This window comes from Fonticula alba (genome assembly GCF_000388065.1).
Source record: "Fonticula alba strain ATCC 38817 unplaced genomic scaffold supercont2.2, whole genome shotgun sequence".
Lineage (NCBI taxonomy): Eukaryota > Rotosphaerida > Fonticulaceae > Fonticula > Fonticula alba.
This window is the reverse complement of record NW_009242972.1, coordinates 275,162-290,903: the sequence shown is the minus strand read 5'-3', so window position 1 is coordinate 290,903 and position 15,742 is coordinate 275,162. Positions and strand designations below refer to the sequence as shown.

The 15,742-nt window shown below is 65.1% G+C and overlaps 5 protein-coding genes across 7 annotated transcripts; 3 read left to right on the top strand and 2 right to left on the bottom strand.

Moving 5' to 3' along the window:
• Positions 1-2,841, top strand: H696_01081 (hypothetical protein). The gene is made up of 3 exons (XM_009494968.1): positions 1-852; positions 1,033-1,485; positions 1,588-2,841. The coding sequence occupies exons 1-3, from the start codon at positions 49-51 to the stop codon at positions 2,704-2,706; spliced, it is 2,376 nt and encodes a 791-aa protein (XP_009493243.1). The 5' UTR covers positions 1-48; the 3' UTR covers positions 2,707-2,841.
• A 540-nt stretch (positions 2,842-3,381) lies between these two features.
• Positions 3,382-4,816, top strand: H696_01080 (hypothetical protein). Its single transcript, XM_009494967.1, has 3 exons — positions 3,382-3,430; positions 3,715-4,305; positions 4,451-4,816. The coding sequence occupies exons 2-3, from the start codon at positions 3,726-3,728 to the stop codon at positions 4,672-4,674; spliced, it is 804 nt and encodes a 267-aa protein (XP_009493242.1). The 5' UTR covers positions 3,382-3,430; positions 3,715-3,725; the 3' UTR covers positions 4,675-4,816.
• Positions 4,817-5,106: 290 nt separating this feature from the next.
• On the bottom strand, positions 5,107-7,296 carry H696_01079 (hypothetical protein). Its single transcript, XM_009494966.1, has 4 exons — positions 6,670-7,296; positions 6,388-6,594; positions 5,656-6,054; positions 5,107-5,484 (listed from the first exon to the last, which is right to left on the bottom strand). The coding sequence occupies exons 1-4, from the start codon at positions 7,183-7,185 to the stop codon at positions 5,278-5,280; spliced, it is 1,329 nt and encodes a 442-aa protein (XP_009493241.1). The 5' UTR covers positions 7,186-7,296; the 3' UTR covers positions 5,107-5,277.
• An 866-nt stretch (positions 7,297-8,162) lies between these two features.
• H696_01078 lies at positions 8,163-9,159 on the top strand. Of its 2 annotated transcripts, XM_009494964.1 has the most exons (3): positions 8,163-8,190; positions 8,300-8,499; positions 8,625-9,159. In XM_009494964.1, the coding sequence occupies exons 2-3, from the start codon at positions 8,325-8,327 to the stop codon at positions 9,059-9,061; spliced, it is 612 nt and encodes a 203-aa protein (XP_009493239.1). In that variant the 5' UTR covers positions 8,163-8,190; positions 8,300-8,324; the 3' UTR covers positions 9,062-9,159. The 2 variants fall into 2 exon arrangements, with proteins under 2 accessions (XP_009493239.1, XP_009493240.1); XM_009494965.1 differs by having other exon boundaries at positions 8,163-8,499.
• Positions 9,160-9,269: 110 nt separating this feature from the next.
• Positions 9,270-12,060, bottom strand: H696_01077. 2 transcript variants are annotated; one of them, XM_009494962.1, is made up of 4 exons: positions 12,017-12,060; positions 11,399-11,921; positions 11,055-11,204; positions 9,270-10,893 (listed from the first exon to the last, which is right to left on the bottom strand). In XM_009494962.1, the coding sequence occupies exons 2-4, from the start codon at positions 11,859-11,861 to the stop codon at positions 10,163-10,165; spliced, it is 1,344 nt and encodes a 447-aa protein (XP_009493237.1). In that variant the 5' UTR covers positions 11,862-11,921; positions 12,017-12,060; the 3' UTR covers positions 9,270-10,162. The 2 variants fall into 2 exon arrangements, with proteins under 2 accessions (XP_009493237.1, XP_009493238.1); XM_009494963.1 differs by having other exon boundaries at positions 11,399-12,060.
• Between the last annotated feature and the right edge of the window lie 3,682 nt (positions 12,061-15,742).

Sequence of the window (15,742 nt, the reverse complement as noted above, 5' to 3'; positions counted from 1 at the left end):
CCCTCGTCCTACCTCACGCGTTCGCCCAGTCCCGCCCATCTACACGCGATGTTCGGTCAGACCACGACCCCGGCTCCGAGTGGTGCCGGCTTTGGTGGCTTCGGTGCCGCTGGCACCCAAACGCCGCAAGCCGGCGGGTTCAACACGCCACGCGTGGCCACCAATACCGCCACCCCGGGGGCGCCACTCCAGACGACCTCCTTCTCTCTGGGGGCCGGGGCCGGGACGCCGTCTGGCGCGCCGGCCGGCGGCGGCTTTGGCGCAAGCACCAGCGGCTTCGGAACGACCACCGGCGGCTTCGGCACGAATACCGGCGGCTTCGGCACGACCACCGGCGGCTTCGGTGCGACACCAAACAGCGCGCCGATCGGCGGCCAGGCTGCCAAGCCGGGAAGCTTCGGCTTCGGCTCCAACACCGGCTTCGGCACGTCCACCACCGGGTCGGGCTTCGGCACGTCCACCACCGGATCGGGCTTCGGCACGTCCACCACCGGATCGGGCTTCGGCTCGTCCACCACCGGGTCGGGCTTCGGCTCGTCCACCACCGGGTCGGGCTTCGGCGCCAACACGTCTGGCTTTGGCTCGGGCTTCTTTGGTGGTGGTGGTGGTGGTGGTGGTGCTCAGCCGGCGGCCACTGCTGCCCCTCAACCCGCTGGGCCGCAGCTTCTCCCGATGTCCTCGGCCGGGTATGGATTGGCGGTTCCAGCTCCGGCCGGGGCCACCGGCCCAGACGCCTTCTCTGGCTTCGGCCCGAGCCCGGACGGGTCGGCTGGCTTCGGCTGGACCCCGGCGCAGGTGATTCAGGAGCTCCAGCAGGCGTATGACTCCACGTCGCCTGCCTGTCGCTTTGTGGTACGGCGCATTCGTGCTCTGTTGCTCCTGTCTATCTCTCTATCTCTCTCCTTCCCTCGCTCTCCCCCCCCCCCCCCACCTATCTCCTTCTTCCTTTGAGTCTTTTTTTTTTCATCGCACCCAAACGCACCTTGTGCCTTACAGCACCGGCCTGCCACTGACCTGGACCCCCATACAAAGCACATGTTCTACAATAAGCTTTCGCCGGAAGCCGCGCAATCGGTCCGCCAACGCCCGGACATAATCCAACGCCCGGCCGACGTCCATCCCACCATCTGGGAGCAAGCCGTCAGCAATAACCCCGACTCGGCCAATTTGGTCCCAGTGCAAGCGCGCGGCATCGGAGACCTGAAGCTTCGTGTGGAAGCCCAGCGGGACCGGTGTGATGACCAACTTTCCATGCTGGCCGTGCTGGAGGAGGTCCTGTCCGACGCGCACCGGACGCACGAGACCGAGACCCTGGTTCGGCTGGATGCGGCCCGGCTCCGGCACCTGGAGCTTGTCCACCGGCTGATCCGTGTTATGAAGTCTCTCGAGGTCCTCCGGTCCAAGGGTCTGGCTATTACCCCGGCCGAGGAGGGACTACGTGCGAAGCTGGAGCAGATGCAACGACACCTGGATGATCCGGCGGATGTGCGTCAGTTCTCCCGAATTTGCCCTCCCCTTTGCTCTATCCGTCCATCCAGCCCCCTCCCTCCCTCCCTCTCTCTTCCACTCTAACGTCCCGATGCACAGTTCAAGAGCCGCCTCAATGAGCTCAGTGCCCAGGTGAATGTCCGCAAGCAGCAGATGCTCATGGCCGGCGGGCGTCCCAGCCCCAGCACCGGATCGCACCATGGCTCTGGCGGTGGCGATGGTCAGGGCAGCGCCTCCGGCAGCACTCCGTCCGATGCCGACGAGCGCGCGATGGCCGAAATCCAGACGGTCCTCGGCGAGCAGCAGAAGGCTCTCCGGTACTTGGCGCGCACGGTCAACGAAGCGGCCGAGGATGTGCACATCCTGGCTCTCAACTCTGGCATCACCTTCCCCGAGGAGGATCCGATCCCCTCGTCGTTGGCTTCGCTGCGTGCTCGCACGGCCACTGGCACCGCTGCCTCGGACAGCATCCTCTCGCTGTCGAAGACAGCGGCTCTCACGGCCGCGGCCACCGCCGGGTCCAGCGCGAGCACCGCCGCTGCCGCGCCGAATGCCGCTGCCCCGGCCGCCGCCGCCCCAGCCGCCAGCACCGGGTTTGGCTTCGGCGCCACGACCGGCACGACTGCGGCCCCCGCCGCCGGGTCGTCGGGTCTCGGCTTTGGCCTCGGCAGCTCTACCGGCGCTACGACCGGCGCCGCTCCGGCCACCACGAGCACTGGTGGCGGCGGTGGTGGCTTTGGCTTCGGTACCACTGGCACCACCGGCACCGCCGCTGCCGCCGCTCCCACCGCCGGGACTGGCTTTGGATTTGGCAACACTTCCACCACGGCCGCCGCTCCGGCCGCCGGGGCTGGCACTGGCTTCGGCTTCGGCACTGGCACTGGTGCTGGTGCCACGACGGCCACTGCCACTGGCACCGGTCCGGCTGCCGCCACCGGCACCGGCTTCGGCTTCGGCACCGGTGCTGCCACCACGAACACCGCTCCTGCGGCTGGCACTGGTGGTGGGTTTGGCTTCGGCACCGGCACCGGCACCCCCGCTGCCAATGCGGCCCCCGCAGCCGCCGGCACCAGCGGCGGATTTGGCTTTGGCACTGGGACCACTGCTGCGGCGGCTCCGGCTGCTGGTGGTGCTGCTGGCTTCGGGTTCAACACTGGCGGGGCCGCCGCGCCGGCTGCCGGCACTGGCACCAGCTTCAACTTCGGCACCTTCAAGTGAATCATGTGTCCTGGTCCATCTTCCTGGCGCTCCCTCCCCCCCCCCCCCGCGTACTCTCCTGCCTTCTTCCTTCTTTTATTTTTCACCTCCTCCCACCCTGTGCGAGGCTGGCGGGGGGGGATGGGTGGAGTGGGGGGGGGGGGGTGGACGCTCCAGCGCGACGTCTCCCGCCGTCATGGCCTCTCTCTCTGTCTCTGTCTCTATCTCTCCCTCTTGTTTACTATACTTCCTTCTTTCTCCACGTAAGATCGGCTCGCCTGTCGGATGTGTCTCCCACCCGCCCGCCCACGCACACACGCGCTGAGGACCGTCCTCCGGGGCAAGAGCAATCCAGGGATGCACTCTGTGCCTGTCGGGGCGGAGTGAATCTGAATATCGAGTATGACTTTTGCGTTGGTAGCATCTATCCTAAACCCGAGTATGATCATGTGCCGAACCTCGGCACACCCTCTAAACGCCGGATGTGTTGGGAACGCGCGTCCGGCGACCTTTTTTGCATCCCCCTTCTCCCTGCGCACGCTGGTCGTGTTCACGATGGAGCTGTTCCGGGCGCCGTTCCCCCCGCCCTGCCTCCCGACCGGGGGGGGGGGGGGGGCGGGGACGCGAGCATGGATGCGCACCCACGGGTCAGATCAAGGAGAAAAGTCCCCGACCAGAACGCCCCTCACCAGTAGGCGCCGATACAAGCACTCCTCCAAGCACTCGTCCTGCCCTCCCTCTCGATGTTCGCCTCCTCCTCTCTCCCTCCCTCCCTCCTCTTTCTTCCTCCCTCTTCTTTCTTCCCCCCTCCTCTTTCTTCCCCCCTCCTCTTTCTTCCTGCCTCCTCTTTCTTCCTGCCTCCTCTTTTTCTCCCTTACACCGACATCCACACGCATCCACACGCATCCATCCCACCAATCTCCCTCCTTGCTTCCCTCTCTCCCCTTGCCAATATGCCTCCTTCATTTTGTACGCCTTCGGTGCGCCGCTAACCACTGCTCCTGCCTTCTGTCGCTCCACTTGCGCCAGTGCTTGCGACCATGCTCTCTTGTCTTTCCGCCCTCCGTCCGCTGGCTCGCCAGGCGGCCAGCATGCGCGGCCCCGTGCCTGCCGCCATGCGCCTTGGCGTTGCTCCGCGTGCCTCGGTCGCCACCGGCCTGCGGCATTACTCCATCAAGGAGAACTTCGGCTACACCATGTCGGTGGAGGACTCCCAGGCGGCGGTGAACGTCAACATCCCGACCCTGGAGGAGGTCCCTCTGCCGAAGCTGGATCCCCACCGCCTGCGCATGCTCGGCCGCACGACCAAGGTCTCCGTCATGTCCCCGGCCCATCAGAACCTGCGGGAGCGCATCCAGAAGGAGCTCCAGCCTGGTGGTGCGCTGGCTCGCGGTGAGCCGGACTTCTCCCTGGAGCAGGTGGCCAACCTGCGTCGGGTGCGTGGGTCGCCTAAGAAGCACGCCGAGGTGGCGCGCCTGGTCAGCGGCATGTTCGTGCATGAGGCTGTCCGGCAGCTGATGTTCACCAAGCGCCGGGTTGCGCGCAAGTACCTTTCGGCGGTGCGCGGCGCCGCCGACTCGGCCATCAAGAAGGGCATGCACCCGGAGCTGCTCTACCTCCGTACGTGTGGCCCCTCTTGTCCTGCTGCTCTCCTTTCTACCTGCGCTGCTGCCTGCCGGTCTGTCTGCTTGCATGGGCGGCCCCCTTTGCCGAATAACCCACTGACACTTGTTACAAACACATGCACGCACATGCTCAACCGCAGACGTCTTTAATGTCACTCAGGCCACCTCGATCAAGCGCATGCAGACGCACGCGCGGTCTCGGTTTGGTGCCCTCACCCACCGGTATTCGCACCTGCGCATTGTCATTAGGCAGAAGCGCAAGGAGACCCGCGAGGATATCCATGCCCGGGTTATTGAGCGCGCGCGCACTCGCGACTACTCTCGTCCTCGCATCTTCAACGACTTCTACCGCCGCATCGACTAAAGCGCGTGCGCACGCGCGAGGCATAGGCGTGGGTCCGGACTGTTTGCGGCACATTGGTGCCCTTGGCTCTGTCCACCTGTCGATGCGCACACACGTGCATCCCCACGCGCTCACCTGCACGCACGCACGCACGCACACACACACACACACATGACCGGTCCTTCCCCCTTCACTGTGCCCACCTCTCAGATTAGACGCCCCAGGTGCTGCGCCGCGGTCGGATGGTCCCTATGTGAATGTATGTGTGTGTATTTGTGGCTGCCCACGCGTGCAAGTGGGTCATCCCCTATCTGTCTCTCTCCCTTTCTCTCTCTCTCTCTATCTATCTTTCTCCCTCTCTTTCCCTCCCAGGCCTCCCACGGGCAGGGTCCGTACATGTCCCAGTCGGATGGGCTGGTCAAAAACGAACGAAAATTAAACAATCAAATGTCCTTGCACATTTCCCACCTGGTGTCCATCACTTTATTCTTCTTCTTCTTTTTCTTCTTCGCTCGTTCAGCAGTTCGGCCAATGCTCATTTCATGGCAAAAGGGGTGGTGTGTGGTGGGCGGATGCTGGAGAGGGGGGGGGGGGGGAACACAGAAGAGGAGGGGGCAAGAGTGGCTACTTGACGAGGAACAACGCGTCAAACGAGGAAAGGAGCTTCTCGATGTCATGGGAGGCCGGCGCCGGCACCGGTGACACCCCTGGCGTTCCGGGGGCGGGGGGATAGTACATCGACCGGGCGATATTGTACATAATTGTTTCCAGTTGAGTTTGGTCATACTGGCGCCGATTGTACTTGGCGATGGCATCGATGAGGGCCGAAAACTGCGCACGCAAATGCGCCAGTGGGCGTCAGAATCGGCAGGCTAAAGGGGGGAGAGAGAGAGAGAGAGAGAGAGACGGAGGGAGGGAGGGAGGGGGAGGCATGGGGGATAAAAGGAAGGGGAGAAGAAAAAACGCGAGGTGGCATACGTGTGCCAGACATGTCTGAGGTACCTTCTCGGGTGGGAGGACTGACTTGGCCAAGGTGAAAAACTCCCGACCATCAACGACAGCAGGAGACCCAAGACTGGGCCCTGCCCCAGGCGCAGATCCGACGCTGGGGGCCGTGGCCGGCGCCTGAACCCCCGACGGGGCCTCGGTGCTGAGATGTGTCCCCAGATCCCGGACGCCAAGATGTGAGAGACCCGGCGCTGTCGGGCCGGACACCGGGCGGGGGCCTGGAGGGCTGACTCGAGACCCGGGGGAATTCCAGCTGCTTGTCCTTGGAGGGGTGCCGCTGGTGGGCCCCTTTGCCGCTCCGCCGGGGGGATGGACCGATGCGAAGGAGTCCACCGATCCGGGAGCAGGCTCGGACGAGGCCATGGCGGCCTTGCTCGCGGCTGCGGCATTTTGCTGCATCCACAATGCAAACAGACGGGGGGGGGGGGGGGGGGGGGGGGGGGGGGGGGGGACGCCATCCGGCGCCACGGGAGCGGGAGAAGGGGCGGCGCATGCTTTCGGTGCGGCTGTGCGCGCGGGCGCCGAGAACACGGGGAGAGGCGCGGAAGGATGGTAGGGCCTCTCTCACTCTGGGCCGCGGCGCATGGGGGGGGGGAGGAGGAGGAGAGAGATGTCAGGAGGGCGGAGTCCAGAGCCCTGGTCAGGGGGCTGTGGGCCAAAGGCGAAGAGAGAAAGAAAGAAAGAAGGAAAGAAAGAGAGAGAGAGAGAGAGAGAGAGAGACCGTACGCCCTCCAGTTCGTCGAAACTATCGATGATGTGCTTGCGGAAGGAGTAAAGGCGACGGATTTCCAAATGCAGGCGCGCATTGCGATCGGTGGCCTGGCGGTATTCCTCGCCAAGACGAACGTGTCGAGCGTTCAGGTCCTCCAGCTCGGCGGTCTTGCGATCCAGCTCATGGCGCAGGCGTGCGAGCTCCTGGTCGCGCATCGATGACTACACAGGGTGGGGCCGGCAAGGGGGTGAGTGTGGTCTTCGGGCAAGAGGGCAACCAGGATGCGAGGCACATACCCGCAAGTTAAATGCATCACGAATGAGCTTCAGTCCAGAGAGGAAGTCAAGGTCGGCCTTGTCGCCGGAGGGCAGCCCGGCGGCCAGGATGGTATCGGTCAAGTCGGCTGCGCCGGCAATGCGTGAGGGCAACCAATCGGTCGCGCCGGGTGATGCCCTGGGGAGTGCACCCCCCTCGGAGCCCAGCAGCGACCCCAAATCCCCGGCATGAGAAAAGTCCGCCCCGGGTCGGAGGTCTTCGGCGAATGTGCTGGTCGAGGTGCCAGTCACTGGAGGCAGATCCGGCGAATCGAATGCCAGAGCCCCGGAACCGGGCGACAACCCCAGGGAGTCGGTGCTGGATCCCGGCCCGGGGTGCGACCGATGGTGCGAATGGTGATGATGGTGATGCGAGTGGTGGGCGGAGCCCACTTGGTGGCTGCCCGCTGCATGGTGCGGATACTGGTGTCCACGGGTGGGCGAGCCCTCTGCCGGGAGGAAGCCGCCCGATCCGGCGATCGTGGCGGGAAGGACCATGAGTGACGGCCTACAAGCGAGTCGGCAGGGGAAATGTACGCCGGGCGGAGAGGGGGAAGGGAGGAGGAAGAGGCCCGAGCAGGGAGGGAGGGAGGGAGGAGGGGAAGAGGGAGAATGAGGGCCCTTGTCTGTGGGGCCCTGCGAGCCGATGTTACTTTTGAGTACCCAGTGTGCCCCGACCGATCTTCAGCCGCTCCGGTCTCTGGTCGGGGGGGAAAAGGCAGGGCAGAAAGAGGCACGATCGCCGATCCGTCTTCCTTCCCCCGGGGCGTGTAACTGCCCACAGTCGGGCCAGCATGCCGCCCCGCACCCACAACAGTCGGGCTGTTTGGGTGCGTCGCGCCAGCGGACACTCGCCATATCTCGGTCCCCAGTTTTTCTCGGACTCGGCCGAATCGATGGTCCCGTCCGGCCGCCCCGCCCCGCCCCACCTCCCTCCTGGACCCCCGAGAGGGGGGGGGACGGCGGAGGGCGAGACGAGGATAGGAAGGGGACCGGCGGAAAGAGACAACTCGCTTGCAAGGCCGCCCCCGTGAATGGCCATGTCCGTGCGGGGGCGGCACATTGGTGGGCGCGGGAAGCTTTCCCGAAAAATGCGCTGGGTGTCATTGATCCCCTCGCGTGATCTATTGCTCCGTCTTGTCATTTCCAGAGTCGCATGATGACACCGTTGGCTTCTACTCCATCCACGCACCGAGCTCGGAGGGCGGGCATAAGGTTGGCAGCTGAAATGCATCCCACAGCCAACCAGCCTCGCAAGCATACCGGGCCCCCGGCAGGCGGGCGCCCCCTCCTCTCTCTCTCTCTATCCTCTGCCCGGGGCCCCCTCCTCTTCTTGCCTTGGGCCAGGGGACCTCGGGGGGAGGGGGCGAGTTCAGCCGAGGAGGAGAAAGGGGCGGGGGGCGCAACGATCGCGGCCGAAGAAAAGGCTGCGTTATTCCGTCTGTCCCGCCAAGACCATCCAGTAATGGCTCCCCCCCCCCCCCCTTCTCCCGTGCTTCTCCTGTCCGCGCAGCCCTTTATTGTGCCCCCGCTCGCCTTCCGCCTCCCACCACCACCACCACCTACCCACCCACCGAACACCAGCCCCCATCTTCCTGACTTGCCTCCTCAGCCATTTCCTTGCCCCACCTTCCGCCATGTCCCAGCCTGAGACCGTTAGTGCCACCGCCGCGGCCCGTGTGGCCGACCAGACTATTGTCCCCAGCACTGAGGGGCTGGTGACCATCTGGAACCGCTGCATCTACCGGCTAGCTACGCAGCCACTGTACGGCATGGCCTTCGGCTTTGCTGCGTCCCTGGCCTTCTTCCGCAGTGCGCCCATCTCCCTCTCCTTTCCCCTCTTCTTTCCTCCACACACACACACACACACACACACACACACACCACCGACAATGCATGCCCCTCCTCAGGCACTGACCCGCGTCCTGGCAACCAAGGCTCTCGCGCCCCGGTCATCTTTGGCACCGGTGTCGGGCTCGGCCATGCGATCCACGCCTGCACGGATGATTTGCGTTTCGTGGCCACGCGCCCGGTGGCCGAGGTGGCCGCGCAGAATGCCGCCGAGACTGCTCGTGAGGTCCTCATCCCACAGGCGCGCGCGACTTTTGCCTTCCTCCGGGAGCAGCTCGATAAGATGCAGGCCCAGGCGGCCGCACGCTCGGCCGCTGCTGCTGAGGCCGCCACCGCCGCTGCCGCTCCCACTGAGGTCCCCTCTGTGGCCGCCGCCATCAACGCCACCGAGCAGGCCACCGAGCCGGTGGTCGCCCTGTTCACCGAGTCGGCCAACTCGGAGGCCGTCCCAGTTGAGGAGGCTGTCAGCACCTATGAGGTTGTGGTTGAGGCCCCGGCCGATGCTGCCTCGGACAGCGCGTAAGCTAGACTGGAAAGTGCTTGTGCGCGGCCCCTTCATTTGCCTTCTTTCCGGCCCCACAAACACACACACACACGCACGTACGCGCGCGCGCGCGCGCGCGCGCGCACATACATCCGCAGACACACAGACAGATGCCTGTCCCTGCGAACAATGGTCCCCTTTCACAAAATGCACACCCTTGCAACTTGAGTTTATCCTTGCATGTGCCCCCACATGTGTATGAGTGCCAGCGTGTTTGTCTACGTGCATGTGTTGGAGTTTATCTTTATTGGGGCGCGGCATACGGAAACAAGTAGCGAGCCGCGCATTTGGAATTTCGGGACAAATAGGCAGAGTAACAAGTACAAGGGAGGGGAAGAGGTGTCCTCCTTTCCTCCCCGGGAACATCCTTCTTCAAGGAAAGAACACCAGCACAAGAGGGCAGGCAGAGGAAAGGGACAGCAGCAGAGAAGGAAAGAAGACGGACATTTGGGTGCTCGTGCAATGAGAGCCCCCTCGGTGGCGGAGAGTAACACGCATGCGGATGGCCGTGTGGTGGCCCCCATTTGCCCTTGCGCCGCCATCGCCGCTGCTCAAAGAGAGAGGGAATAGGGGCAGGAGTAAGAATAGGGGTGTGCACACGTGTAGACTGGGGAAAGAGGGAAAGAGATAAAGAGAGAGGGAGAGAGAGAGAGAGAGAGGCAGGGAGGAAGAGTAAGGCTGGAGGTGGTGCATGTGTGTGTGTGTGTCTGCATGCGCAAATATGCACGAGGACACGCACATACACACGACCATGGAGGCTCGCGGAGGATGAGGAGACGGGGGGAGGGGGGGAGGGGGGAAGCACAGGAGCCCATACGAGTCCAAGAATATGGCGACGATGTCGTAAACCGCCAATCCGGCATGCAATGCATGTGGCGCGGGGGTGCGCGTGTGTGCGTGTGTGTGCGCTCGCACGCCAGAGGCTGCGCAGGTGCTCCTCTTCCTAGTGACAATCGATAATACATGTGTATGTACATGTGCGTGTGTGTGCACGCGTGGAGGCCCTTTGATTGGGCCCGTATGCGCGAGCGCAGCTCGCACACAGCGCCATACGCACGCAAAGGCACATGCGATGACTGACTACGACAGGTCGAGCTCCTTGGCGGCGGCCGCGGAGGAGCTCAAGGAGGAGGGGCTCGGCGGGTCGGACTCGAAGTCCGAGGAATCGGAGTCGGTGGCCATGTAGATCTGGGTGGCGGGAAGAGTGCCCGGAGTGGTCGGGTTCGAAGACCCGACGCCAGTCGCATGAAGGCGATAGAAGCTGTCGCGCTGCTCGTTGTACTGGGCGAGGGCAACCACGCCATTGGGGTCAGTCAGGCAGGCGGCCACACCGGTGGGAGGCTGGTCACGGACAACCGGCAGGGTAGCGCGGGAGGCCACATGGGCCACGAAGTCCTCCGGCGAAGAACCGATGGCAGACTTGTCCCCAAGGGTGATGATGATGCAGGTCATGTTGTCGCAACCGAGCCCGGACTGCCCGGTGCTCGGGGCCAGGCAGCGGGTGAGCAAGCGCTCGGCCACGGCCGAGGGAGCCAGGCCGAAGGCCAGGTGCTCGCGCACGAAGTCCGCCGCCTCGTCGCAGGTGACCATGTCCCAAATACCGTCGCAGGCGACGATGAGGAACTCGTCGGTTTCGCGATTGCGGTCAACGGTGACAATGTCCGGCGCGGCGGTGATCGGCTGGTGAACCATCGACAGGCGGGGATGCTGCTTGAAGGAGAAGTCGCCCAGAGCGCGACTGAGGGCGAGGCTGCCGTTGACACGGCCGTTGTGGATGAAGCCGCCGGCCTCCTGGATGCGCTCGACCTCGCCTGTGTTGTGAACCGAGGGCAGGGGGAGAAGGGGGGGTTAGTTTGGAAACCCGCGCACGCGCGCGAAAAAAAGAGAGAGAGAGAGAGAGAGAGAGAGAGGAGGGAGGGAGAGAGAGAGAGAGAGCACAAAAGGAAGGCCGGTAGGGCATGGGGCCACGCACCAGGGAGAGTGGGCTTATGGTCAATGCTCAGGGGGATGGCCAGACCGGAGCGGCAAAGGACAGCACGGGCATCGCCCGCGTTGGCGCAATAAATCTTGTCATTGGTGATGCCGACGGCGATGGCCGCACATCCGGACATGTTGTTGCTTGCTGTGGGGAGAACGAGCATCAGGAGCCATTCGGGATGGATAAGTGAGTGAATGCGGCATAGGCAAATGGGAGAAGGGTTTGCGAAAGGTGGATGAGAATGTGGCGACGGAAAGAGGGAAGGGGAGAGAGAGAGAGAGAGAGAGAGAAGGAGGAAGACGAGGGAGTTGACAGAGAAACGACAGGGGAGGACGTACCCTCGAAGAAGGCAGAGTCACAGTCCAGGAAGGCGTCATAGAGAGCCTGGCCGTAGTCGCCGGAGGAATAGTGCTTGGAAGCGAGCACGCAGCCGGCCAGGTGCTTGGCGGCAAAGTTGGCACACTCCGACCCACCATGGCCGTCCATGACAGCGAAGAGGGACAGCTCCGTTTCGCCAGTGAAGGGGACCGCGGCGGAAAGGTGGTGCGCGTATGCCTTGCTCATCGTCGGGCCGAAGGTCAGCACGCGCTCCTGGTACTGCTGCAGGTCCTGAGCAGTGCGAGTCTGCTGCTCGCCCGGCGAGGGCCGGAGCCCGGAGGTCGAGAGGTTGGGCGGGGGGATCTTGCGCGCATCGTCATGCTGCAGCGAGGAGGTGACGCCAGCGCGCAGAGAATACTGCATCAGGTGGGCATCCTCCATGGTGACGCGCCAGCCCTGCATGCTGGAAGACCCGGCCATCATCCCGGCGTCCGGGTAGTACGCCAGGTGGGTAACCTTGTTGGTATTGGGAGTGGAGAGTAGCTGGCCCATCGCGGGTGGGGGCAGGAGGGGGGGGGAGGGTAAGGAGGGGAGAAGGGAAAGGGGAGGGGGAAGGGGCGACGTCGGGGAAAGCGAACGTTGCGGTAGCCAGAGGACGCGGACAGCGGCGGCCGGGTCAGCACGGCCCGCTTTGATTCTGAGAGGGAGCCTCTCCTTGCTTGGCAGTGGCCGGCGGTTATGTGCCATTGTCCCCCCCCCCCCCCCCCCCGGACACCCATACACGCCGTTCGGCAGTCCTTGCCGTCACGGAAGGGCGTGGGGGGGGGGGGGGTGCAAACGGGCGCGCCCGGTTCTGGCCCCCGTCCCGCCCCCCACGAGCGCCCCTCGCGTTTCCCGCTCGCCCGGGAAGGGGGAGACGGGGGCAGGGAAGGGGAGCTGTTGTTGTTTGGGGCCGGGGGGTTGTGCCTGGTCGATCCCACGGTGGCGGCCCCGAACAGGACACCGTCCATGTGTGCGTGCTTGCGCGGGCTCAGCGGGAGGAATGCACTTGGATGGCCTGTTGTCCCGGCCGAGCGGCTTGGCGCGCGGGACGCTGCCGGGGTGCGCGCGGGGCCGGGGGAATGCGGGCGTCCTCGGGGATGCTCGCTGTTCCTCCCCCGTCCGGAGCCTCTGCAGAGGGGAGCCTGTTGATTGAAAGGCCTTCGCACGAGCGGGCGGAGGGGGGGGGGGACGACCCCCGTGGGGGATACCGAGAAGGAATGGGGGACAGGCCGGCAGGCGCCCGAGCGCCAATACATTGGTCTCTAGCCCTGACCTGGCGCAGGACCGTGAGTGGGCGGCGGGGGCCAGGGGACGATCGGCCGGACGGGTACACGGTCGAGGCTCACTCGGCCCTGGACCACACGGACCCCGAAGGACGGAGGTCCGGAAAGACAAACAGACACACACGGGAAGGGCAGCCATTCCCCCTCCCCCCCCCCCCCCCCGCAGTCGGACGGGGGCCGGTCGAGAGCGCGGGTATTCGTCACCGCCGGCCGGGACGCATCTTTCCAGCCCTGTGGGGATCAGCTGCCGTGTACGTGAGCCCGGGGGAGGGGGGGGGCGGGTGTTTTAAATCGGCCTGATCGGCCTCCCTCGAAGAAGAAGGCCCCAGGACCCAGAGGAGCCAGGGGGGGACATGCGTTCAGCCGGCGCCGGAGGCCAGCCTTTGGGGGCACGGTGAACAGCTCCTCCCGGAGGGCAAGCGCGCATGCACCCGTGCCCGCATGAAGGGCGGGCGCCTGCGCGGGTACGCGGAAACAAAGCACCCGCCTCGAATACATGCCTCGAACCACGGCCTCTCCGTTAGGCAGGCTTTTTCCGGTTCCCGCCTGTCTGCACTCCTGAAAAGTCCTCCCGGCTCTCTTCCTCAACCACAGGGCGTGTGCTCGGGGGGGGGGGGGGGGCGCCTGTTTGCGGGTGCGCGCAGAAAGCAGGGGGGACGACCGGTAACGGCACGGGCTGGGGCGTCGGCAGCCGCAGGCCGATGTGCGCCTTTCCCACAGCCATCACCGTCCAGGGGCCCGGCTCATAAATAGAGAAACGTGGCGGGGCCCGGGGCTCCGCGCATGGGATGCACCTGGCCAAGACCCAGAAGCAGGACAATCGGCGGCCCGTTTGAGCAAGGAAAGTCCTCTCCGCCCTCTGGCCCCTCTGTGCGCGCAGCAGGAAGCGCGTCCGCTTATGCATCGGGCGTGGATCCCCCCTACCACAGGAACAGAGGCCCCGGCAGGGGGGGGGGGTCATTCGGGCTGCCCCGGAAGCCCCACGCCTCGAGCCTGTGGATGGGGGTGGACGGCAAGCGGCACTTCCCCACATACACAAAGAGAGAGAGCGAGAGAGCGCGCGCGCGAGCGAGCAAGCTTGACGAAGAGAGGCGTGGCGAGCGGGAATCGCCCTTGGATCCGACCATGACCACCTCAATGCCCTTTCCCTCGATCGGGAAAAGGCCCCACCTGCGCATATATGTCTCGGGCCCCGTCGGCCCACATGCTGCGGGCGAAAACAGCATGGACTCGCAAGGAAGGGGTGGGCACACTGTGAACCCAACAACAGCAAGGGGGGACAGCTCCTCCATGCCTGGGAACTCCGGCCGGGGCCGTCTCGGACCGGGGACGGTCAGAGGGCGTCCTACCGAAAGGTCCAGGTCAATGCGATGTGGCTGCAGTTAACAGGATGCCCATGCAGCCTGGCGCACGGATGAGCCACAGAGCCACCAGCACCGAGGAGCGGCACCGAAATAGAGAACTCGAGGCCCCCCGCCGGCACCTTCTCGCCGATCCTCGCGAAGCGGGGGGGGGGGGGGGGCAGCGCCATCGTGAGCAGTGACAGTGCATGGTCTCCATCGGCGGCACACGGTCGCCCCTGCGGTCCGGAGAAAGGCGGCCGCGACATCCATGAAGGCTCATTAAATAATGCGCCGTGCCCGGCCGGGAAGCGCCCCCTTGACGGCGCCCGCCTTGATGCGGGGGGGGGGGGGGGCGGACGGACCGAAAGAGCCGCACAAAAGGAATGCTCCGCGCTGGTTCGCCATGATATTACCACCTTTCGGGGCCGGGGGATCCGGGCTCGGGTCAGTAGTCCCCCTCTCCCCGGCCCCGAGCAAGCCCGAGAGAGGAGCGTGCACTGATGCCCATCATTCTCCCCCCCCCCCCCCCCCTCCCACCACCACAGCCGGTGGGACGTTGCTCGCCCCGAAGGTGTATACGCCCCCCCCGGAGGCGCCGCCCGAAAACCATCCCCCAACCCCCCAGCCCCCCCCCCCCCCCCGGCGCCGGGCGGTAACCGCCGGGAAGAACGTGAAGGTGTGACACAGAGCGCCACTTTCATGGGCTGACCAATATCACGTGTGATACGGGCGTTATTTAGATGCCCAATCAGCGTACAGTGTAGGGAAATTCAAATATCGTTTCTTCCCCCGCCCTGCGCCCGCGCAAGTGCGGCCGGGGGAATACCGCAGTGACTCGATCTCCTGCCAGGCGGGCGAGGATGAACCATGCATCGACTTCAAATGAGTGGGTCGCCCTTCGTTGTTGCCCCCTCCCCCCCCCCCCCCCCCCACCATCATTCTCACAGTCCCCCTCCAGTATGGCACGTCTCGTGCAAGTATGCGAGCCGGGGCGCATGCACGTACAGGCACTTTCGATGGTGGCACACTTGCAAGCGTGGAGGCCTGTTGGGCCCTGGCCTTACCTGTGCGTCTACTGGCTTCACCCACCCGGGCTGCCCGTCCAACCTGTCCGGCCCTCCAGCCCTCCTTTCTTCCATCCACGAATTCACATCGAGCCATGTCTGTGTCCCGGTGCTTCGTCCTGTGGCTGTCCGCGCCCGCGCCCGCGCCCGCAATATGGCACCACCCTCTCCCGCGCTTGCCCTGCTCAGCTCACGCATGACAATATACACTGGGACTCGCCTCTAGCCCAACGATCTCGATCAGGTGACTGCGCTTCGCTGCCCTCTCCTCTCATGCATTGTCCCCCCCCCCCCCCCCCGCACCCACCCACCCACCCCCCCACCCCTACCCACAACCCCCATCCCCCCGCTCCCAGCGTGTACCCGCACCGAACAAGACTCGTAGCTGCTCCCAGGGAGATAGGGGCTTGTGCCCTGTGTCGGTGTGCCAAGGTGCTTGGTAAAGCAGTGTAAGCAGGGCAGTCCGCCGTGTGGCAGATCTTCCAAGAGACGGCGGGTCGCCCCCATGCAAAGCGGTGCATTTCGCCAGATACCTCCTCCCTCCTCCTGCTCCTCCCCCGCCCCGTTCGAGCCTCCGCCTCCCCCGCCCCTCCCCCTCCGCGCTTGCGCGCGCGTCCACTCCAGCCACGATG